The sequence below is a fragment of the Apodemus sylvaticus genome, chromosome 19, assembly GCF_947179515.1.
Source record: "Apodemus sylvaticus chromosome 19, mApoSyl1.1, whole genome shotgun sequence".
Classification (NCBI taxonomy): Eukaryota; Metazoa; Chordata; class Mammalia; order Rodentia; family Muridae; genus Apodemus; species Apodemus sylvaticus.
Genome location: NC_067490.1, coordinates 29,484,822 through 29,509,621, shown reverse-complemented (window position 1 = coordinate 29,509,621; position 24,800 = coordinate 29,484,822). Strand labels below are relative to the sequence as shown.

At 40.2% G+C, this 24,800-nt stretch overlaps 1 protein-coding gene across 1 annotated transcript in view; it reads left to right on the top strand.

The window, feature by feature from the left end:
* The first annotated feature begins 10,064 nt into the window (after positions 1 to 10,064).
* Gcc2 (GRIP and coiled-coil domain containing 2) overlaps positions 10,065 to 24,800 on the top strand; it is a 49,913-nt gene continuing 35,177 nt past the window's right edge. The window contains exons 1-4 of the mRNA XM_052163214.1: positions 10,065 to 10,176; positions 10,445 to 10,498; positions 11,495 to 11,579; positions 13,151 to 13,218. Coding sequence (XP_052019174.1) covers positions 10,171 to 10,176; positions 10,445 to 10,498; positions 11,495 to 11,579; positions 13,151 to 13,218 — 213 coding nt within the window. The 5' untranslated portion in view covers positions 10,065 to 10,170. The remainder of the gene's footprint in view (positions 10,177 to 10,444; positions 10,499 to 11,494; positions 11,580 to 13,150; positions 13,219 to 24,800) is intronic.

Below are 24,800 nucleotides of genomic sequence, written 5' to 3'. Positions count from 1 at the left end.
ATATCTATGCCCCAAATACAAGGGCACCTGCATTTGTAAAGGAAACCTTACTAAAGCTTAAGGCATACATCGCAGCCCACACAATAACTGTGGGGGACTTAAACACCCCACTCTCTTCAATGGACAAATCAGGGAAACACAAACTAAATGGGGTCACAGTGAAACTAACATATATTTTGGACCAAATGGACTTAATAGATATCTATAGAACATTTCATCCTAAATCAAAAGGATATACCTTCTTCTCAGCACCTCATGGTACCTTCTCCAAAATTGACCATATAATTGGTCACAAAACAGACCTCAGCAGATATAAGACAATCGAGCTAATTCAATGCCTCCTATCAGATCACTATGGAATAAGGGTCGTCTTCAATAGCAACAAAAGCAACAAAAAGCCCACATACACATGGAAGCTGAACTCTACTCAATGATACCTTGGTCAAGGAAGAAATAAGGAAAGAAATCAAAGACTTTTTAGAATTTAATGAAAATGAAGGTACAACATACCCAAATTTATGGGACACAAAGAAAGCAGTGCTAAGAGGAAAACTCATAGCTCTGAGTGCCTACAAAAAGAAGCTGGAGAGAGCATACACTAGCAGTTTAACAGAACACCTGAAAGCTTTAGAACAAAAAGAAGCTAATACACCCAAGAGGAGTAGAGGGCAGGAAATCATGAAACTCAGGGCTGAAATCAACCAAGTTGAAACAAAAAGAACTATACAAAGAATCAACAAAAGTAGGAGCTGGTTCTTTGAGAAAATCAACAAGATAGATAAACCTTTAGCCAGACTAACCAGAGGGCACAGAGACAGTACCCAAATTAACAAAATCAGAAATGAAAAGGGTGATATAACAACAGAAACTGAGGAAATCCAAAAAATTATCATATTCCACTACAAAAGCCTATACTCAACAAAACTGGAAAATCTGGATGAAATGGACAACTTCCTAGACAGATACCAATTACCAAAACTTAATCAGGATCAGATAGACCATCTAAATGGACCCATAACTCCTAAAGAAACAGAAGTGGCCATTGACGGTCTCCCAACCAAAAAAAAGCACAGGTCTAGTTGGCTTTAGTGCAGAATTCTATAAGACATTCAAAGGAGACCTAATGCCAATACTCTTCAAGCTATTCCACAAAATAGAAACAGAAGGAACATTACCCAACTCGTTCTATGGAGCCACAATTTCACTGATACTAAAACTACACAAAGATCCAACAAAAAAAAGAGAACCTTAGACCAATTTCCCTTATGAATATCAATGCAAAAATACTCAATAAAATTCTTGCCAACCGAATCCAAGAACACATCAAAACAATCATTCACCATGATCAAGTAGGCTTCATCCCAGGGATGCAGGGATGGTTCAACATACAGAAATCCATCAATGTAATCTAATACATAAACAAACTCAAAGAAAAAAACCACATGGTCATTTCATTAGATGCTGAAATAGCATTTGACAAAATTTAGCATCCTTTCATGTTAAAAGTCTTGGAAAGAACAGGAATTCAAGGCCCATAACTAAACATAATAAAAGCAATATACAGCAAACCGGTATCCAACATCAAACTAAATGGAGAGAAACTTGAAGCAATACCACTAAAATCAGGGACTAGACAAGGCTGCCCTCTCTCTCCATATTTATTCAATATAGTACTTGAAGTTCTAGCCAGAGCAATTAGACAACACAAGGAGGTCAAAGGGATACAAATTGGAAAGGAAGAAGTCAAACTATCACTATTTGCAGCAAAAAAAACTCCACCAGAGAACTCCTACAGCTGATAAACAACTTCAGCAAGGTGGCTGGTTATAAAATTAACTCAAGCAAATCAGTAGCCTTCCTATACTCAAAGGATAAACAGGCTGAGAAAGAAATTAGAGAAATGACACCCTTCACAATAGCCACAAACAAAATAAAGTATTTTGGTGTGACTATAATCAAACAAGTGAAAGATATGTATGACAGGAACTTCAAGTCTTTGAAGAAAGAAATTGAAGAAGACCTCAGAAGATGGAAAAATCTTCCTTGCTCTTGGATTGGCAGGATTAATATTAATATTAATAAAAATGGCCATCTTGCCAAAAGCAATCTACAGATTCAATGCAATCCCCATCAAAATCCCAACTCAATTCTTTATAGACTTAGAAAGAGCAATTCTCAGATTCATCTGGAATAACAAAAAACCCAGGATAGCTAAAACTCTTCTCAACAGTAAAAGAACTTCTGGGGGAATCAGTATCCCCGACCTCAAGCAGTACTACAGAGCAATTGTGTTAAAAACTGCGTGGTATTGGTACACTGACAAGCAAGGTCAATGGAATAGAACTGAAGATCTGGAAATGAACCCACAGAATTATGGTCACTTGATCTTTGATAAAGGATCTACAACCATCCAATGGAAAAAAGATAGCCTCTTCAACAAATGGTGCTGGTTCAACTGGAGGTCAGCATGCAAAAGAATGCAAATTGATCCATTCTTATCTCCTTGTACTAAGCTCAAATCCAAGTGGATCAAGAACCTCCACACAAAACCAGACACACTGAAACTAATAGAAAAGAAACTGGGGAAGACCCTTGAGGACATGGGCCCAGGGGAAATTTTCCTCAAGAGAACACCAATAGCTTATGCTCTAAGATCAAGAATTGACAAATGGGACCTCATATAACTACAAAGTCTCTGTAAGGCAAAGGACATTGTCAAAAGGACAAAAACGGCAACCAACAAATTGGGAAAAGATCTTTACCAACACTACATCTGACAAAGGGCTTATATCCAAGATATACAAAGAACTCAAGAAGGTAGACTCCAGAGAGCCAAATATCCCCCTTAAAAATGGGGTACAGAGCTAAACAAAGAATTTTTACCGGAAGAATATTGAATGGCTGAGAAGCACCTAAAGAAATGTTCAACATCCTTAGTCATCAGGAAAATGCAAATCAAAAGAACCCTGAGATTTTACCTCATACTAGAAAACAGGTGCTGGCAAGAATGTGGAGAAAGAGGAACACTCCTCCACTGCTGGTGGGGTTGCAAGCTGGTACTACCACTCTGGAAGTCAGTCTGGTGATTCCTCAGAAAACTTGGAATTATACTTCCAGAGAACCCCGCTATACCACTCCTGGGCATATATCCAGAGGATTCCCCAGCATATAATAAGGATGCATGTTCCGCTATGTTCATAGCAGCCTTATTTATAATAGCCAGAAGCTGGAAAGAACCCAGATGTCCCTCAATGGAGGAATGGATACAGAAAATGTGGTATATATACACAATGGCGTACTATTCGGCCATTAGAAACAATGAATTCATGAAATTTTAGACAAATGGATGGAACTGGAGAACATCATCCTAAGTGAGGTAACCCCCAGTCTCAAAAGAACACTCATGGTATGCACTCACTGATAAATGAATATTAGCCTAGAATCTTGGAATACCCAAGACACAATGCACATATCAAATAATGTCCAAGAAGAAGGAAGGAGCGGCCCCCAGTCCTGGAAAAGCTCAGTGCAGCAGTGTCGGGGAATACCAGGACAGGGAAGTGGGAAGGGATGGATTGGGGAACAAGGGGAGCGAAGAGGGCTTATGGGACTTTCGGGGTGGGGGGAGATCCAGGAAAGGGAAAAATCACTTGAAATGTAAATAAAGAATATATCGAATTAAAAAATAAAAATAAAATATTCAAAGAACAAAACAAAAACAAAGAAAACAAAGAATAGCCCAATTAAAAGCGAAGTATGGAACTAAACATAGCATTTTCAAAAAATAAAACACAAATGACTAAGAAATCTGTCAGAAGCCATCTAGGAAAGGCTATGGCAAGCAAGTCCGTTTCTTGGAGAAAGCCCACCATTTTGCATGGCTTCAATGGGTGCACACTGGAGAGGCACAGCCCCAGAGACTTTGTCCTGGGATTGCTTCTCTCTGCTGATATGGCTTTCCTGCCACTATTGCACACCTTAATGATTCTTGGGCAACCGCACACCCTATTGGGCAAATTTCCTGCAAATCAACGTGAAGATGAACTTTCATGAATTAATGCTGTTTCAATAAATTAACGACTTCATAGCATTTCTGATTTAATCCAAATAATTTTTGGAAGAAAGCTTCAGAGTTAGTTGTTTTGCCAGAAATATGCAATACAGTTAGAATCAAGAATAGATCCACTTCTCACAGAATAGTAAGTAAAGGCTGCATAATAAGGAATACTTTCATAAATTGCACTAAGAAGAGAAACAGGCTTGGTACGAATTTGTGATTAAGGAATAATATTCATTCTAGGTCAGGTCCAAGGATGAACCCACAGGTGTGCACTATGATAAGGCAAGGCTGTGTGAAATTGTTGCTTTAAACTTATAATGAGCTTATAGTATGAAGCACTGCTTTGAACTTACTATGGACATCCTTTTGTAACCCCCCTACTGTATAACATTTTATCTATGAGGTAATTTTATAAAGAACTTTTTGTCTAGAAAGTATGTATTGCCAGAAAGAAGAAATAAAATGTCACTTTAGAGGCTCTGCTCCATCCACCAAATGATGAATATATTCCCCAAATATGTGTGTGTGTGTGTGTTTGTCTATATGTATGTACATCCATACATGTGTAGGTATGTGTGTATTTATGTATGTATGCATGAACACTTGTGGAACTGATGAAGCAGGTGGTTGGGTATGGCCAAAGAGTGTGTATGTGTGTGTGTGTGTGTGTGTGTGTGTGTGTGTGCATGTGCACGTGAGTGTGCACATGTGTACATATGTGTGTGTCTGTGTGTATCTGTGTGTGACGTTCTTCCTTCCTTTTCTTTTCTCTCTGACTCATGAAGAGTTAATGAACTCCAAGCCAATGAGGGGCCCTTGAGCCTAACTAAGCTTTTTGTTTTTATGGCTCAGCGGTTAAGAGCACTGACTGCTCATCCAAAGGTCGTGGGTTCAATTCCCAGCATCCACAGAGTGGTTCACAACCATCTGTAATGGGATCTGACACCTTCTTCTGGTCTGAAGACAGCTATGATGTACTCATATAAACATATAAATAAATAAACATTAAAAGAAAAGAGAGCTTTTTGTTTTTAGTTGCCTGCTGCTATCAGCAGGAATTAAATTACCAGAAGTGAGAGGGCTTGGGCCACCGAATAGCAAAGAGTTAAAGAAGGTAGAAATTGACAAAAGAAAGCAGCTTTGGCTATCCCCTCTTCCTCTCCTCCCACAACCTGCCTCAGTTTACCCTGTGATGCTGTGTGGACTTGAGCAGAAATCATTTCGAAAGTTTAACATCAAGGGGAATGAATATTAAAACTACATTTAGAGCCAGGCGGTGGTGGCACACGCTTTTAATCCCAGCACTTGGGAGGCAGAGGCAAGTGGATTTCTGAGTTCGAGGCCAGCCTGGTGTACAGAGTGAGTTCCAAGACAGCCAGGGCTACACAGAGAAACCCGTCTCGAAAAAAACAAAATAAATACATAAATAAATAAATAAATAAATAAATACGCATGATGACAAATGTGCATGGATATAGGGAAACCGGAATAGTACCTAAATATTGGTGGGGATGCAAACTGGCACTATGACCATCACCCAGTGTCACCAAATGAGGACCAAATGGTCAAATATGAGAGTCTATGGGGGAGATTTGTTATTCAAAGCAGCACACCCTCTAACCTGTTTTCCTTTATTTATCTGATGCCATCTCCACTTAAACATTTATTTCAGTATATTTACCCCATTCTTTAATGTCATTTTGTGTTCTACTATGCACCTAATTGCCTTTTTTAACTTATGTTGCAAGACTATAGGTCTCCATATAACTTCTATACTCCCCCTTCATTTTACTTAAGCCTTTTCCCACTGACTTACTTCCCCATCCTTCACTCCTCTCCATAGTTTTTCCTTGCCATCCCAAGTGCCTGTTTATTTATATTTTAATGTATATTATTATCTCCTTTCTTTTAATGGGTGTGCTCCCAGCAGCCTGTTTCTAATTACCTGACTACCACATAGATTCCAACTTAAACATAGGAAACAAAAGATTTAAAGCTAGCGGCCTCATAGGAGAGAGAACATATATACACTGTCTTTCTGAACTTTACTCCAGTGTAGTAGTTCTCAACCTTCCTAATAATCCAGTTTCTAGCAACCCCTTAATCCAGTTTCTCATGTTACGATGACCCACAATCATAAAATTATATTCAGTGTGGCCTCATAGCTGTAAATTTGCTACTGACATTAATCATTGTGCATATATCAAATATTCAGATGGTCTCACGAGATCCCTATGAAAAGGTCATTTGATCCACGGTGGAGTCTCCACCCACAACTGAGAACTACTGTTCTACTACCTTTTTTTTTTCTTTCAAGTTTCATCCATTTATCTTTGAATTCCAAGACGTCCTCACACAGTGGAGTGGAATTCCACTGTGTATATGTGCCGCATTCTCCTGGTCTGTTCAACACTTGATGGAAATCTATGTTGGTATGATTTCCTAGCTATAGTGAGGGAATGCAAGTTAACGCTGCAGGGGGATTAAAGTTCTTTGATTATTTCCCCATGAGTGGTCTTGTTGGGTTACATTGTGGTCGTTCCATTTATAGTTTGGGAAGCATCCAGATGATTTCATAGTGGTTGTGCTAGTTTGAATCCCCTACCAACAATGTAGAAGAGGTTCCTTTTCTGCACATCCACAGCAGTATTGCCTGTCATTTGTATTCCTGATCATAGGCATCCGGTGAGATAGAACCTTGACTTAGTTTTAATCTGTGTTGACTTAATAGCCAAGGACATTGAATAGTTTTGTTTTGTTTTTTTTTTTTAATGTTTACTCGATGAGCACAAGGATATGCACCTTTAATCTCAGTGCTTGGGAGTCAGAAGCAGATGCATACCTGAGTTCAAGGCCAAGCCTGTGTTCCAGAACATGGTAGTTTCCGGAACAGTTTGAGCTATAGAGTGAAACCCTGTTTCCAAAAAAAAAAAAAAAATCTTACTAGCAAGTTGTATTTCTTTTTGTAATTTATTTTTTGAGGCGATAACTGTGGAAGACTATGTACAAACGCTGTAAACTTCCTGTGAATGCTGAACGGAGTGCAGAATGTTCTTTCCACAAGGCTTCCTTCTAGAGAGAACGGCGTAAACTATGATAATTGAAAGCAAGTGCATGAAGGGAGTGCCCTGGCGTGTGGAAAATATCTTTGTGGGAAAGGCGAAGGTCTGGGAGAATACTCTTGGCTCTTGTCATATGGCCGAAAATGTTAAGACACAACACCAGGGGTAGTCCCTCGGTGTGCTTATATTTGCTTAAATGTCACCTCATGTCTCGCTTGCTTTTTTGAGAAGTGCTTTGTTTGCATTACTCTTAGACCTGGGGTCCCCTGGACACCCCACACAAATCTTTTCACATAGCCTTCAATGTGCAAAGACTTAGTCTCCCTGACCAGGACAGGTTAGCAATAACTACATTTCTCCCTTTTCTTTCCTCTCTCAAAACCCTTCTAATCTAACCTTCTTTGCTCTCCATCAATTTCATGGCTTTTTTTCATGAATTGTTATTGCATGTATATACGTATTATATACATATATGTTCCCAAATATAGCCTCTTTAGTCCATGCTACTTGTAAGTATGTTTTCAGGGCTATTTGGTATTGGACAATCACTTCATGTGCCCTTCCTTGGGAAGGACCACCTCTCTTGTTCCCAGCTCTCCTCAGATGCCTGTAGTTCTTTATGCAGAGGCCTAACGGCTCTTCTCTTCCCACTTCACCACATCCACTGATGTCATCCTTGTTCATTCTTGGGCAGTCATTTAGTGAGATTTATAGGTAGCTTCTGACATTACTAGGAGACAGAATCTCACGAGCTCTCTGATTCTCTGTCTCTCACGGTCTTTCCACCCCTTCCTCCTCAATTTTCTCTGAGCCTGAGGTGTGGACATGTTTTGTAGATGGATCCTTTGGGACTGAGCTCCAAACCCTGAATACTGATGGACTGTAGTTTTCTTAATGACTCCACCTGATGCAAAGAAAAGTTTCCTTGATGAGAGGTAAAGACTATACTCATATCAGGGTACAAGGACAAGTGTTTATATTGCTGGAGATAATGCTAGCTTAGTAAATGAATGGTTGAAGACTCTCCTCCAGTAACCACGACCTCAGTAGCACTGAGTAGTTAGGCTTGGTTTCCAGTAGGAGGCATGGCTTCCCTTTTGTTGAGCAGCTCTTAAGTCAAATTAGTCCAATGAAGTCCAATACTGAATTCTGATTACCGGGCCGTGCTGGATGATGTGGTTCACAGGTGGCTTAGCTGGGAAGGACTGCTGTCGGCCTCTTCCTGTGGAAGCTTACATGGTGCCTTCTGGTACCAAGAAATCGAGTCCTCAGATCAGTTCTAGCTCAGGGTACTGAAGCTGTTTTTATATCTTGGGGTAAACAATAGTACTCTCTTTTGGAAATAGTTTACTCTCCAGCTGTTTTCAAGAACTTAATGCTTTTTTATCTTGGGATATTTTGATGGTCTCCTTTCTCCCAATACAAAGTTAGGAGACCAGCATGATACAAAACAAGGTGTTTCAGAGGGCAATTTGAAAAAACAAAATGGATCTATGGGAAAATCCCACCTGTCGAGGCAGATTCTCACTGAATTTAAATAGTGCATGAAACCTGACTAACGAAAGGTATTCGGTCCACTGTAAAACTGAAGAAAATCACTGTTTCTGAAGGATCAGAGAAACAAGAGAAGGCATCCAGTCACTTATTGAGCTGTATATTGGGAATAAGGATTGAGAATTTCTCAATGGTAATGACTTTTTTCCTTCAGAGTATTATCAGGGAGAAAACATTCATTTTGAATGTGATGTCTTTATATTTTGTAAGGTAATACCATATGATTTCCAAAAGCCATGATCAAAACCAACAAAAATACCTGGTTTTTCCCATATGTAACTTCAAAAATTCTCTGGCTCTACTTGGGTTGAGTGCCCAACTGCTTGAAGTCCTATACCTGCAATTAGTGTATGCCTACACCCAGAAGTAGACAACTTGAAAAACCTGCTGAATAAACGTCCTCTCACCTACAAAAAATACGTTAATATTCACCACCATAGGCCACTTGCTCTGTCCTCTAGTTTATGTTTAGGCCAGGCTTAACAATAGAAAAATATCAGACATTTTTTAAGGCCTAGGTCAGTCTAAAGGTGCCCTGTTACCACTCTGTAAGACAATAACAACGAAAATCTATATTGTAATATCTTTGGTCTCTCTGCTTTCCTCTCTAGTCCTCTGAGGTTTTGTTTTTTCTTTATCTTGCATTCATCCCCTTGTGAGCAACTACAAGGAAAAGGAAGACCTGTAGGACTCTGACAGAACCCTTGAATCCCTTTACCCTGTCCTCTCTCATTTGTGACCACAAGGGAGGGCGTCTACCAGACACTAGCCACTCTTACCTTCCCACACTGTGACCTTGATAGAGTCTTTCAAATGGATGCTGGAGTTCACTCAGAGTTCTCCTTTTTATTCAGCCATTGACACCACTCTGCCACCCACAGTTACTGGGGGGGTCTCCATAGCTCAATTTAATCTAGATAAATTTCACATACATGTCTAGTGGCTTGTCTCCTAGATGATTCTAGATCCTTTCAAATTGACAATATTAACAATACAAGAAGCACCTCAGCCAGCAAATTCATATTTAGAAATACAGAGAGCATGCCAGCATTTTGAAACTCCTGAGAAAGTCAGGGATTCGGTAATTTATTACCAATTACTACTCGCAAAGGAATCTACTTTGAACATGACAGAATTAAGTCACCTATAAACTTTGTTTCACATATGCCTGCTAGTGGGGATTAGTTAAATTTGTAAACCCCATCTTTAAAAATTAGGAAACAGAGGTCTAAAAGGAATGCGTGCTCAAACCTGTCACCAGGCACAGAGCAGTGCGGGGCGACTCGGCGCATTCAGGCGCGGGCCAGGGGACCTGCGCACAGAGGACTTCCTCCGGGACACCAAGGAGGAAGCGGAAGTGCCACTCTGCGTAGCCTTGGAGACGCGGGGGAGGCGTCGCCTCGTAGCAAGACCTTTGACCCGCGCTCTGCAGCCTCAGAGGCGGAGCAGCTGGGACTCCCGAAGAGGCGTTCGTGGCCGCGGGTCGCAGCCGCGATGGAGGTAAAAGTGGGCGTCGTGCCGCCCAGCTGGCCCCGGGTGCCCCTCGAGGAGTGGGAGGGCACGGCCAGCACCCTGTGCCCACCTTCACGGCCGACCCCCGCCGCGGCGCTCTGCATTGAACCTGGGGCTGGCTCCTGCCTTGCCGACGGCCCGGCTCCGGCTCAGGCTCCGGTTCCTCCCGCCTAAAGGGGTCCTCCTCTGCACTGGTTTGTTTGGCCGCGCCTTGTGCCGGGAATTGGGATGAGCTCTTGATTTATATTTTTTACAGGATTCTGCTCAAGATGCGGTGGCTGCAGCACCCTCCGGGACCCCGAAATCCAAGGTGAGGCGAGCACTCTGCCGCCAGGTTCCCTTAGAGCGTAAGGTTAATAAAATTGGAAAGCTTTGGCATGGGGAGAATTCTTTTTTTCTTTTTTCTTTTTTCTTTTTCTTTCTTTCTTTCTTTCTTTCTTTCTTTCTTTCTTTTTTTTTTTTTTTTTTTTTTTTTTTTTGAGAACTAACCTTTCCTCAGGGTGTTTCATTTTAATTTACTGTCACTGAGAGATTTCCTGTTCTTTTTTTTAATTTCCTGATGTGCAAGCAGTTTGTTTACTTCCTGCCCTGTGTTAGCACCATGCTGAGATTCTGCTGTGTTTCAAACCTTTAAGTAGTCTGTTTTATGAGAGTTTACACAGTGACACGCTGACGAGGGCAATAGATAAGAGGAAGAAAGAATCAAGGAGCTAGATCCTGTTGGCTCCAGCTCAGCGGAGGGTAGAATAAAGTTGTTGTTACAGCTCTGTGCAATGTTTAATGCTAAATGATCCAGGAAGGTAGTGGTTTATTACCAACATGTATTGTTTGCATACTGATTCCTAGGCAATTGGCCTAAGTACCAGATTCTTTCATGTAAGCTTCGTGGAATAATCTCCACTCTTCTCATTCTGCAGATGAGAAAACTTTGTGCACAAAGATTAAGTAATTTTCAGTTGGTAAACTTTAATATTTTAGTTGAAGTCTAAATGTGATCCGATTCACATGTGAATGTAGTTATGTTTTCAACTTCCAACAGAATGAATTCTACAGCTCTAGAAATCTTTCATTCCAACCCTTACTTGTACAGTTAGAGAACTCTGTAAGAGTTTTATGCTGGGGTTTTTGTTTGACTTTCGATTCAGCTAATAATTTTTAGTTATTGAAGTTATAGTTGTCAGTTTGAAAATTATGATTGGCTTGAAAATTTAGAGTGTTTCTGGTTTTAGGCAGATGCTGTGTTTCTCTTGGTGGGCATGCTAGGAGCATGGGTTATAAAAGTCAATAACACGACTACATCTTTCAGCTAGAAACATTGCCCAGAGAAGATCTCATCAAGTTTGCCAAGAAGCAAATGATGCTGCTACAGAAAGCCAAAGCGAGGTGTACAGGTACTGCATTTGGAATTATAGTTTTTCCACTAGACCACCATGCCTAGCCTTGCAGTTTCCTTTGAATAAATAAAGGAACAAATGATTTTTTAAAAAATTTTGTTTTGTTTTGTTTTTTGGATTTGGTTTTTTCGAGACAGGGTTTTTCTGTATAGCCCCTGGCTGTCCTGGAGCTCACTCTGTAGACCAGGCTTGTCTCAAACTCAGAAATCCACCTGCCTCTGCCTCCCAGAGTGCTGGGATTACAGGAGTGTGCCACTACTGCCCGACATGAATTTTTAATTCATTGTGTGTGTGTGCGCGTGTGCTTGCTTGTGCACACACAATTGTGTTTTGGCTATATATATATCTTTGTTAGGGTTTTGGATTCCCTGAAACTGCAGTTACAGACAGTTGTGAGCTGCCATGTGGGGTCTGGGGATTGAAGCCAGGTCCTCTGGAAGAGCAGCCCATGCTCTTAACCACTGAGCCATCTCTCCACCCCAAGAGGAATATTTTTTTAATGGTAAAATGAACCGCTTTTTTGCTTCACGTGGATTATAAACTCTTCTAAATTAGCTGTGTCTTTTAGAGAAATCAGCTGAAATGTAAAAGGCACAAAGTAATTCCCAAGACATTCTCAGAAATTTGAAGTGTATGCACACGCTCAAGTTGGGTGATTCCCTATTTGAGAGCTCTTGAATTCTCATTAACTTAAAATTTTAAACACCAAGGTTTTGTTTTGTTTTTTTCTTAACCAGAACAGATAGAGGTTTTTTGTAGAAAATGGAACAGTTTGTACTCAAGTAATTTATTTGGGAAGATGACCTAAGCTGTGGAACTAGTGTGTATTGATGTGTGTATATATATTGTTGAAATATTCAGATTAATACATGTGTTTGATATAAGCTTAGTTATCGCTTTAAGATTATACAGTCAATATTTACAACAAAAATAATAGAATGTATGGGACATGCTTCCAAATTCTCAGGGTAGTTAGTCATAGTGGTGTCCACACCTAGGCTCTGATTTTCTAGAGGCTAAAAAGAGAAGCATCAGTTGAGCCCAGGATTTCAACACCAGCTTGGGCAGCATAGCTGCCTCTACATCTCTGTGGGCAATAAGGAAAGACAGGAAAGGAAGAAGTAGTGAATGCAGCTTCAGATGAAACACAGTTATTCATGTGCACTAAAGCAGGGTGCTGGGAACTTAGATCACTCTTCCACATGAAACCTTTCATAGTAAAAGGGAGAAGAAAAACAACTACTATTGTTTGGATGGAGTTATTATTTCTCCAAGTGCTGACTTCTTAAATACATTCTAATTTATAGGCTTGGGATTCTTTTTTTTTTTTTTGGATTTGGTTTTTCGAGACAGGGTTTCTCTGTATAGCCCTGGCTGTCCTGGAACTCACTCTGTAGACCAGGCTGGCCTCGAACTCAGAAATCCGCCTGCCTCTGCCTCCCAGAGTGCTGGGATTACAGGCGTGCGCCACCACTGCCCGGCTGGGCTTCGGATTCTTAGCATGTATTTGTCAGTTCAGTAGTAATTATTTTCTTAGTTTTTGAACTGGAATCTGTTTTATTATTTAGAATTAGACAAAGAAGTCGAAGAACTCAAATCAAAACCTGCTGATGGAGGAACCGATGACATTATTAAGGTAACGAAGCAGTTTTTGTTGACTTATAGAAAATGTCTAGTCATAGGTAAAATTTCTGTGAGGACTCGCTGCAGACGGATCTTGCTTTTGGTTTGATCGCCTCATTACTGGCCTTGGTTTAGCCTACTAGTTCTTTAACTCAGAGTGAAGGGGACAGGACTCATTTCAAACAAAAAGTCGGTAGTCCTCCCTCACTATAGTTAGTACTTTTATCTTTCCTTCTCTGATCTCCTTAGAAAACTCAGCCGTGTGTAGCACTTCCTCACGTGGGAATAGATTTATACATGACTGCTGACCCACATTTGATAGCTTCAGTTCTAGCCGCCCTCAGGCAGTGTGGGGGATGGTAACACATTGGCCTTGTGATCTCCACTCAACTTGCCAGGTCCCCAGCACTAGGCATCATCATTAGTTTTCATCACATTTAACTTTAGAGTCGCTTTCTTTCCTGTTCCCTCTATCCTGAACCTGTAACAGTCACCGCAGACCTGCCGCAGCTTCAGGAGGAGGCTCCAGTGTGTCCCTGCCCCGCATTTGCGTGGCATTCCGGCTCCCTGCAGCCTTCTGTTCCCTGCAGGGAGCAGCTCTGTCCGTCCTCTAGATCTGTGGCAGTTCTGAAACTGGACTTTGACAGTCATCCTGTAAATGTCTACACCGTTTCCTTACCCTGCACACCTCTTTGCTACGTATCTTAGTCAAACTTACTCACTGGATTAATGCTTGTTTTTGATAGATTTGTCCATACAGGGACCTAAGAATAATGGCACAGGAAATTTCAGAAACAAAAGAAATCGAGACAGGGTATCTGCCTTCTTCTGCCTCCTGAGTGCTGGGGTTAAAGGCATGCACCACCATTCCAGGCAAACATAAATTATTATGTGCTGTTTTCTATTTTCAAGGCTTACTCTATGTCTTAGGGTTTCTATTCCTGCACAAACATCATGACCAAGAAGCAAGTTGGGGAGGAAAGGGTTTATTCAGCTTACACTTTCCACATTGCTGTTCATCACCAAAGGAAGTCAGGACTGGAACTCAAGCAGGTCAGGAAGCTGGAGCTGATGCAGAGGCCATGGAGGGATGTTTCTTACTGGCTTGCTTCCCCTGGCTTGCTCAGCTTGCTTTCTTATAAAACCCAAGACTTTTTTTCTTATAAAGCCCAGGGATGGCACCCTGGCACAAAGGGCCCTCCCTCCTCCATCACTAATTGAGAGAATGCCTTACAGCTGGATCTCATGGAGGCATTTCCTCAAGGGAGGCTCCTTTCTCAGTGATAACTCCAGCTTGAGAGCTATGGCCTGCTGTAGAACTTTACATACTGAGCAAAAACATGGAAACATTTTGAAAGTTTTAGTTTTGTTGAACAGCAAAATTTTCTTTCTTTTTAAAAAAAAAAAAAAACAGTTTCTCTATGTAGTCTTGGCTTTCCTAGAACTCTCTTTGTAAACCAGGTCTGCCTCTAACTCAGAGATCCACCTGCCTATGCCTCCCAAGTACTGGGATAAAAGGTCTATGCCATGAGACCAGGCAACGACAGTTTTTTCAGTTTCACAGAAATTAAAAACGATTCCCAGAAGTATGGAAGTTGGAAGTCCTAAGGAGTCTTTGGTCTCCCAGTAATGTCAGGACAGACTGTCTTTGTTTCTTTGTTCTTACTTTTTCCGCCCTGGGTAATCAGGAGATTAGTTTTAGCTTTTTGGTATCAAAGACAATGGTTGGTTATAAGGATTAGAAGAGGCATTCTTCAGAGTATGCCACAGAACATCTTTGACATGCTCATCAGGAGTTTTCTTTTAGGACTGGTGGTGGCTCTGCAGTTAAGAGTACTTGCTGTTCTCGCAGGGCACGCAGGTTGGGTTCCCAAGGGTGCGTGGTGGCTCACAACCCTCTTGTGTAACTCCAGTTCCCGTGCCTGGCCTCCACAGGTGCCAGTCACACACGTGGGTGCACATGCATGCACATAGGGAAACACTCATACACACATGAAATAACAAATATTTTTTTGTTGCGACTTTTAAATTATTTTAAAATGCTTCAGACAATATATCGTGCTCATATTCTTTCCCTACCCCGACCCCAGGTCCTCCCAGCTCTTCTGCTCTTCTTTCTTACCCACCCAATTTCATGTTCTATTCATGTCAAGGGAAAAAAATCAAATCATAACAAAACATACAAAAAAAACCAAAAAACATGGATTTTTAGATTGGTAAACTACTCGTCAGTATGAGGCCTGCCTTGTGGTTAATTACCCAATGTTACTTAACTGTTGTAGAAATCCCATTTTCCTTCTCCCAGCAAGTATCAGCTAATAGTATTTTATTAAGAATATTTCCACCTATGTTCATAAAGGATAGTGACCTTTTTTTGGGGGGGGCAGGGGGGGTGGAGATTCGAAACAGTAGCTCCGGCTGTGCTGGAACTCACTCTGTAGACCAGGCTGGCCTCGAACTCAGAAATCCGCCTGCCTCTGCCTCCCAAGTGCTGGGATTGCAGGTGTGCGCCACCACCGCCCGCCTGGCCATTTTTCTTTTTTGAAGGTGTGGTAAAATTCTACATTGACTGTCTGGCCCTGGACTTTTTTGATTGGGAGACTTTTAATTACTGCTTCTGTTTTCTTTCACCAGGAGTCATGGCTTTGCTTAAATCGCTCATGTGATCTTAGTTTAACTTTGGAAAGTCAAGCATTATTCTGATGGGCCTGCCTTTAAAAGTGACTTGGTCTTTTTCCCTTGCAGCTTTTAATATCCTTTCTTTCTTCTCTGTGGTCAAGGCTGATTAGTATGTATCATGGGGAAATTTCTGGTCCTGTCTTTTTAGTGTTCTTGATTGGTACCTCCTCCTTTAGATTTCAGAAATTTTCTTCTCTGGTTTTGTTAAAAGTATTTCCATAGACTCAGTGAAACAGTATTCGGCAAAACCAGAACGGAGAAGTGGGAAGGGGTGGGTGGGAGGACAGGGGAAGAGAAGGGGGCTTACGGGACTTTCGGGGAGTGGGGGCGCTAGAAAAGGGGAAATCATTTGAAATGTAAATAAATTATATTGAATAAAAAAATTAAAAAAAAAAAAGTATTTCCATGCCTTTGACCTGGGTTTCTACTCCTTGTATCCCCACTATTTGTAGATTTGGTCTTTTCTGGATGCCTTGATTTTTTTTTTTCCAGATTTCACATTTTTTTAACTAAGCTATCCATTTTTTTCTACCTTATCTTTAGTGTTTGAGGTCTCTCTTCTATGTCTTAAAACTCTATTGCTGAGATGTACTGCGGAGAGCCTGCCTGGGCACTGGGTTTCTCTAGAAGGCAACAGATGAGGTGCGGTGGCTGCTGCAGTTTTGCGAGAGTTAACGTTGCTTAGTATAAATAATATTTCATCTCCTTCATTTTTCTGTTATTCTGGGGCCAGAAGTGGACGGCTTCAGACGAATTAATACCTGTTGGTTAACAGCTGGGAGATGGGGGAGTTATTAGGTAAAGGATTTATTGCTAGTGCTCCCTTCTCTGACCAGGCAGCCCGGAGCCCCTCACTGGCCAGTCTGGCTAACTCTTTCTGAACCAGAGAGGAAGGAAAGAAAAATAATTAAAATCCTTTACACAGGCAAATACGCACAGATACATACACATATTCACACTTTGTCCTGCAAGCTTACATCACATATACCTACACACATACAAACAGACATATGGATGGGTAGATGGGACAGAGCCTCCCAAGCTGACCCCATCCTCATTATTTCTTTTCTCTGGCCTTTTTATAGACAAAAGTTCTTAGAAAATTACCTCAAAGATAAAATGTTACATAAAATGGGAGTTACAAAAGGATCTCGATATTAAGTTTGAAGCAGTGTTTCATTCTGTAAGCTCACTTAAGTTCAAAGCAACAATTTCACATGGCCTTGCTTTATCATAATGTACACCTGTGGTTTCATCCTGAGACCTGATTGCTTTCCCTTGAATACGAGTTTGTCCTGAGCCTTTCTCTTGTTAGTGTAATTATAAAAGCTCGATGTATTTATTATGCAGTCTTTACTTTTATGAGGAGTAGGTACATTCTATTCTTGATTCTTTTGAATCAAATGTTTGAACTTTATCTTTCTAGCAAGACAACTAAAGCCATCTCTTAAAACGTTCTTCCTAAGATTATTTGAATCAAAACAGTAATTCTATAAAATATTATTAATTCATGAAAGTTCATCTTTGTGTTGCTCTGCAGAAAGTCTGTTCAATATGGTAGGCTAATGCCCAGGAATCCTTAGGCTATGTAATAGTGACAGGAAAGACATATCAGCAGCAAGAAGCCATCCTGAGATGAAGTATCTTTGGGACCTTGCCTTTCAGAGTTCATCTTAGACTTTGGTGTCCTGAACTATTTTCATTGCTCCATTCAACTGTCTGTGTTTTCGTGGTCTTTCTTTATTTGGAGATTTATTTTTATCCCTTCAGGACCTTGCATATAGTCATAGTCCTTGATTTGTGTCTCACTTACACTGTCATTTCTCAGGGATTACCGTATTGGGGTTCCTGGGCTCTCTTTGAGGCATATTGTCTTGTCATTTATGTTTGTGATCTGGGGATCTCAAACACTGTAACTCCACATGTCTAGGCATGTGGAGTTACAGTGTTTGAGATATTTCTTGGTGTTGATATCTTGTCTTGCCTTTGTTGGCTGGGTTCTTTGAGTGTGCTGGCTGTTGGGGTCTCTAAGAGAGTGCTTCTGAAGGTTGGCAGGAAAAAAAAAAAACAAAACAAGATGGGCTAGAAGGAAAGGCTGAGGGTGGCTGTGGAAAAGAGCTAGGAGAACCAGGTCTAACCCAGAGGTGGAATCTCCAAGGAGTGAAGGTGTGGTGAGAGGAGGGGCTTCTGCTGTAGGCTGCAGTAGGACAAAGAATACATCTGAGAAGACTGAGGTAAAAGGGTTAACAGGACCCTGGGTCCACACCAAAGGTAGAGTCCCCAATGCATTGAGTTGGGGTGGTAGGCAGGGCCTCTGCAAGGAGGCTGCTATGGGATTAAGAATAAATCTGGACAGAGGGTGATGGAGGATAGGAAGGATAATAAGAAACTTCTACCGGAATCCCAATAGCCACTACTTTACATATTGATCTTATATGTAGCTACTTCTCTGACATTCTTTGCAATTTCTAATTACCTGTAGGTTGTGTTTGTTTGTGTTTTTATAAGGGCTTATATATGCTATAAACAAATTTTCCTTTTTAAAAATATTTTTTCATATGTCTTTCATAAGCTATGGTTCATTTTGTCTAGAAATAACTTTGTCTTTTGTTTTTCCATTACTGTATTAAAGTTTCTGTTTGGCAATTACAGTCTTTTTCTTATAGATTTGCGGGGAGGGGAATATGGTGTGAAATGGGAGCTCACTATGTATCCTACACCAGCTTCAAACTCCTGGCTCAAGAAATATTCCTGTCAGGCTGGAGAGATGGCTCAGTGGTTAAAAGCACTGACTGATCTTCCAGAGGTCTCAAGTTCAATTCCCAACAACCACATGGTGACTCACAACCATCTATAAAGAGATTTGATACCCTCTTCAGGTAGCTCATATACCTGAAGAGTATATACAGTGTACTCATATAAATAAAATAAATAAGTCTTTAAAAAACAAGAAATATTCCTGTCACAGTGTCCAAACTAGACCAAGACTTGTAAAATAAACCTCTGATTTGCACCTTCTGTAAATTATTTCAGTTAATTTTTGCATTATACTGATTTTGTATATCTTATTTTTTTCCTTTCTTCTAGACAAGTTCATATGCAACTGAGATAATTTTCTACTCCTTGAAAAACTAACTTATATTCATCCTTTCAATTTTCTTTATCCCACAGTATTTATTAATAAAGAGTATTATGCCGGGCAGTGGTGGCGCACGCTTTTAATCACAGCACTTGGGAGGCAGAGGCAGGTGGATTTCTGAGTTCGAGTCCAGCCTGGTCTACAGAGTGAGTTCCAGGACAACCAGGCCTATATAGAGAAACCCTGTCACAAAAAAAAAAAAAAAACAAAAACAAAAAAGCTAACAAACAAAAAAGAGTATTATGGTTTGTAATATTTCTTGAGTAAGTAAAGCTGAGTTATTTTAGGAATTTTTATCCATTTCACTTGAGATTCCAATATTATTGGTAAAAATCATATCTCTAACTTTTTAGACTCTGCTTTAGTTGCATCGTCTGTGACCTCTGTGTCCTCATCTGCCTTGTTAGACCTGTCTTAACTAGGAACTGACTTGGCCTGTTGATCTAGCTCCCATTTTATTGATTTGCCTTCCCACACATTTTCTAAAGATAAGGTTATCTAAAGATGTTTTAAAGACAGGGTTTCTCTGTGTCACCTTTGCATTCCTGGACCTCACGCCATACAGGCTAGCCTCAAACTCAGATCCTCCTGCCTTTGCTCACCAATTACTAGGATTAAAGGTGTCAGCCATCACGCCTGTGCTGTCAGTCTGACTTTCAAGCAGAGAAACAAGATTATTTCTTGCCTGTTCTTTTAACTACACCCTATTCCGATTGTCAGCTAAGCTATATGTTTGTTCCTTGTTTGTTTGTGGCTGGGTGTTTTTCTAGAGCCAGTTCTCAGTCTGTCGGTCACAAGCCCTTTGGGGATGGAATGACACTTTTACAGGGATCACATTTCAGAAGTTTATATTACGAAGCTCTGTAGTATGAACCACTGTATGTAATCCAATTCTCGGTGTTATTAAAGATTTTTTAAAATTGTGTGTGTGCGTGTGTGTGTGTGTGTGTGTGTGTGTGTGTGTGTGTATGAGTCTCAGCATGTGTATGTGTGTGTGAATGCAGGTGCCCAGAGAGGCCAAAAGACTGTTAGAGCCCCTGGAGCTGGAGTTGTGGATGGTTGTGAGCCTTTCAACATGGGTGCTGGGAAGCCCAACTCAGGTCCTCTGTAAGAGCAGTCTTAATCTCAGATCCTACAAAGACTCTAATCCTCGGTCTCTAAGACCCACACTTTATACCACCATTGACAAAACCTGCTCTTTCTCATTTATTGGATGTTGGCTTGCTTGTTTCTATAATGCTGGAATTGATATCCAGGCCTTACTTATACTAGGTGTGAGGACTCTACTACTGAGCTACTATTCTCTTAGCCCCTAACTAGTAGGGCCAGTTCCTGAGATGTCATTTTTCAGAACTGTTTGCCACCTTCTGGCATGTGTGTGTGCCTTCTAGCACAGGCTCTTTTTTGGGAGTTTTTTGGTTTTTTGGATTTGGTTTTTTCAAGACAGGGTTTCTCTGTATAGCCCTGGCTGTCCTGGAACTCACTTTGTAGACCAGGCTGGCCTCGAACTCACAGAGATCTGCCTGCCTCTACCTCCTGAGTGTGGGGATCAAAGTCATGCACCACTACCACTCACCTTTTCCTTTGTTGTCAATGTTTTTACCTTTTGAATCTTTCATTTTCACTTTAGCATGACTTGGAAAGGGTAGAGAGATAATTATACATGTGGTCAAAATACTTTTTTAGTTGTTCATAAACCATACATTTATTCTTCACAGTTGTAGGGGATCAAGGCTTATTGCTTTTGTTGTTGTTTTGTTATTTTGTTGTTTTGTTTTGAAGTTTTTTTTTAAATAAAAATATATTCTTTTCTCACACAATATATACTGATTATAGATTCCCCTTCCTATGCTCCTCCCAGTTCCTAACTACTTCCCTTCTCCGTCCCTTTGAATCCATTCCCTTTCTGGTTTTCATTATAAAAGAACAGGCTTCTAAGAGGTAACAACCAAACATGGCAAAATAAAATATAATAAGATGAAGCAAAAATGAGGTATAGAGTCAGAGATCCACTTGTTCTCACAGTCAGGAGTCCCATAGAAGTACAAGCTAATAGCTGTAACGTCTATACAAAGGCCCTGGTGCAGACCCAATGCAGACCCTGTGCTGCTGCTTCAGTCTCTGAGCATTCATGTGCATCCTGCTTAGTTGATTCTATTCTGGTGCCCTGCATCCCCTCTGGCTCGTGAAGTCTTTCGGCTTCATCTGTGAGATACCCTGATCTCTTGAAGGGGAAGGATTGGAAGTAAACCTCTCTGAGGAATGTCTCTCTGCATTCATTTTCACTTGCCAGTGGAGGAAGCCTCTTTGATGTTGACTGAACAAGGCACTGATCTATGGAATATAGCAGAATACCATTACAAGTTACTTTATTGGTTGATTATTTTGTTTTGTTTTGTTTTTTTGCCAATAACATTTGGTTTTACCCTAGGTATCTAGTCTGTGGTTCTTGGTTACCTAAGAAGTGTCAGGTATGATTTCCTGATTGTGGAGTAAGCCTTAAGCCAAATGAGGCACTGGCAAGTTCTGTACCACCATTGCCCTAGTATTTATTAATTGTTCATAGTGTCTGCCCTTTCAGTGTTCTGTTCAGAATATTGTCTTCTCTGCCAATGTGTTGAAGGCTGTTCCCCACTTTCTCTTCTGTCAAATTCAGTGTGTTTGGTCTTATCTTGAAGTCTTTGATCCACTTAGTCTTGAGATCTAAGTATATATTTGCATTCTTTTACATGCAGACATACAGTTTGACCAGCACCATTTGTTGAAGATACTTTCTGTTTTCTTTTATCTAAGTACACTGTAGCTGTCTTCAGACACACCAGAAGAGAGGGTGTCAGATCTCTTTACAGATGGTTGTGAGCCACTATGTGGTTGCTGGGATTTGAACTCAGGACCTTCAAAAGAGCTAACGATACTCTTAACTGCTGAGCCATCTCTCCAGCCCCACTTTCTGTTTTCCATTGTGTATTTCTGACTAATTTATCAAAAATCAGATTTCCATAGGTATATGGATTTATATTTGAGTCTTCAAGTCTATTCCACTTATCAATGTCTCTATTTTTATGCCAATATGATGCTGTATTTATTATTCTGTAGTACAACTTAAAATCAAAGATAGTGATAACTCTGGAAGTTCTTTTATTGTTCATAATTGTTTTAGCTATCCTGGATTTTTTGTTTTTATTTCATTTAAAGTTGAGAATTGTTTTTTCAAGGTCTGTAAAGAATTGTGTTTTAATTTTGTTGGGGATTCCATTGAATCTGTAGGTTACTTTTGGTAAAATGGCCATTTTTACTATGTTAATCCTACTGACACATGAGCTTGGGTGATCTTTCCATCTGATATCTTCTTCAGTGTCTTTCTCAAAGACTTGAAGTTCTTGTCATACAGGTCTTTCACTTAGATTGGTTAGAGTTACCCCCAAGATATTATATATTATTTGAGGCTATTGCAAAAGGTGTTATTTCCCTGATTTCTTTCTCAGACTGTTTGTCATCTGTACATAGGAAGGCTAATGACTTTTTAAAGTTAATCTTGTATCCAGATACTTTTCTGAAAGTGTTTATTAGCTGTACGAGTTCCCTAGTATTTTAGAATTTTAGGATAATTTAATGTGTACTACGATATCAGCAAATAATGATGCTTTGACTTCTTCATTTCTAATTTGTGTACCCTTGATATCTTTCAGTTGAACACAGATGGAGAGAGTGGACAGCCTTTTCTTATTCCTGATTTTAGTGCAATTATTTATTTACTGTTTTTTTTTTCATGATCTTAGGTTGATATATTTTTTCTAGCACCTTCGTTAAGACTGGATTTATAGATACATATTGTTTAAATTTAACTTTATCATGAAATATTTTATTTTCTCTTTCTGTGGTGATTGAAAGTTTAGCTGGGTATAATAGTCTGGGCCAACGTCTGTAGTTTCTTCGAATCTACAGTACCACTGTCCAAGAACTTCTAACTTTTAGTCTATTGAGAATTCAGATGTAATTCTGATCATTCTGCCTTTATATAGATCTTGCTCTTTTTCTCTGGTGGCTTTTAATATTCTTTCTTTCTTTGTTTTGTATGTTTAGTGTTTTGATTATTATATGGCAAGAGGACTTTGTTTTCCAGTCCAATCTATTTGGTGTTTTGTATGCTTCTTGAACCTTGATAAACATCTCCCTTAGCTTAGTAAGATTTTCTTCTATGATTGAATTGAAACATTTTTCTGATCCTTTGAGATAGGTTTCTTTCCTTCTTCTATACCTATTACTCCTACATTTGGTCTTTTCATAGTGTCTCAGATTTCCTGGATGTATTGTCTCAGGAAGTTTTTTAGATTTAACATTTTTCTTTGACTGATATGTCTGTTTTTTCTATCATATTTTCAGTGCCTGAGAATCTGTCTTTTAGTTTCTTGCATTCTGTTGGTGAAGTTTATGTCTGTAATTCTTGTTTGAATGTCTAAATATTTTATTTCCAAGTTTCTGTTGGTTTTGGTTTTCTTTTCTTTTTTTTTTCTTTTGACTTTTGCTTTTTTTCTTTTCTTATATTCTTTTTTTTTTTTTTTTTTTTTTTTTTTTTTTTTACATTTCAAATGTTGTCCCCTTTCCTGGTTTCCGTCCCCCACCGAAAATCCCATAAGCCATCTCCCCTCCCCCTGTTCCCCACTCAACCCTCTCCTGCTTCCCTGTCCTGGTATTCCCCCACAGAGTCAAGCCTTTCCAAGACCAAGGGCCTCTCCTCCCTTTGATGTCCAAAAAGGTCATCGTCCGCTGCCTATGCGTCTGGAGCTATGGGTAACTCCATATGTACTCTTTGGTTGATGGTTTTGTCCCTGGGAGCTCTTGGAATACTAGGTGGTTCATATTGTTGTTCTTCCTATGACGCTGCAAACCCCTTCAGCTCCTTGGGTCCTTTCTCTAGTTTCTCCATTGGGGACCCTGTGCTTAGTTCAATGGCTGGCTGACAGTGTCCTGCTCTGTATTTGCCATGCACTAAAAGAGCCTCCCAGGTGACAGCTATATCCGGCTCCGGTCAGCAAGTACTGTGGGCATCAATAATAGTTTCTGGGTTTTGTAACTGTATATGGAATGGATCCCTAGGTAGGGTAGTCTCTGGATGGTCTTTTCCCTCAGACTCTGCTCCACACTTTGTCTCTGTATCTCCTTATGTGGGTATTTTGTGTTAAAAAAAAAAACAACAAACAAAACTGCATGGTATTAGTACAGTGACAGGCAGGTAGATCAATGGAATAGAATTGAAGACCCCGATATGAATCCACACACCTATGGTCACTCTTTGACAAAGGAGCTAAAACCACCCAGTGGAAAAAAGATAGCCTTTTCAACAAATGGTGCTGGTTCAACTGGCAGCTATCATGCAGAAGAATGCAAATCGATCCATTCTTATCTCCTTGTCCTAAGCTCAAATATAAGTGGATCAAAGACCTCCACATAAAACCAGACATACTGAAACTAATAGAAAAGAAACTGGGGAAGACCCTTGAGTACATGGGCACAGGGGGAAAGTTCCTGAACAGAACGCCAGTAGCTTATGATCTAAGATCAAGAATTGATAAATGGACCTCATACAATTAAAAAGCTTCTGTGAGGCAAAGGAGACTGCCAGTAGGACAAAACGGTAACCAACAAATTGGGAAAAGATCTTTACCAACCCTACATCCGACAAAGAGCTAATATCCAATGTATACAAAGAACTCAAGAAGTTAGGCTCCAGAGAACCAAATAACCCTATTAAAAAATGGGGTACAGAGCTAAACAAA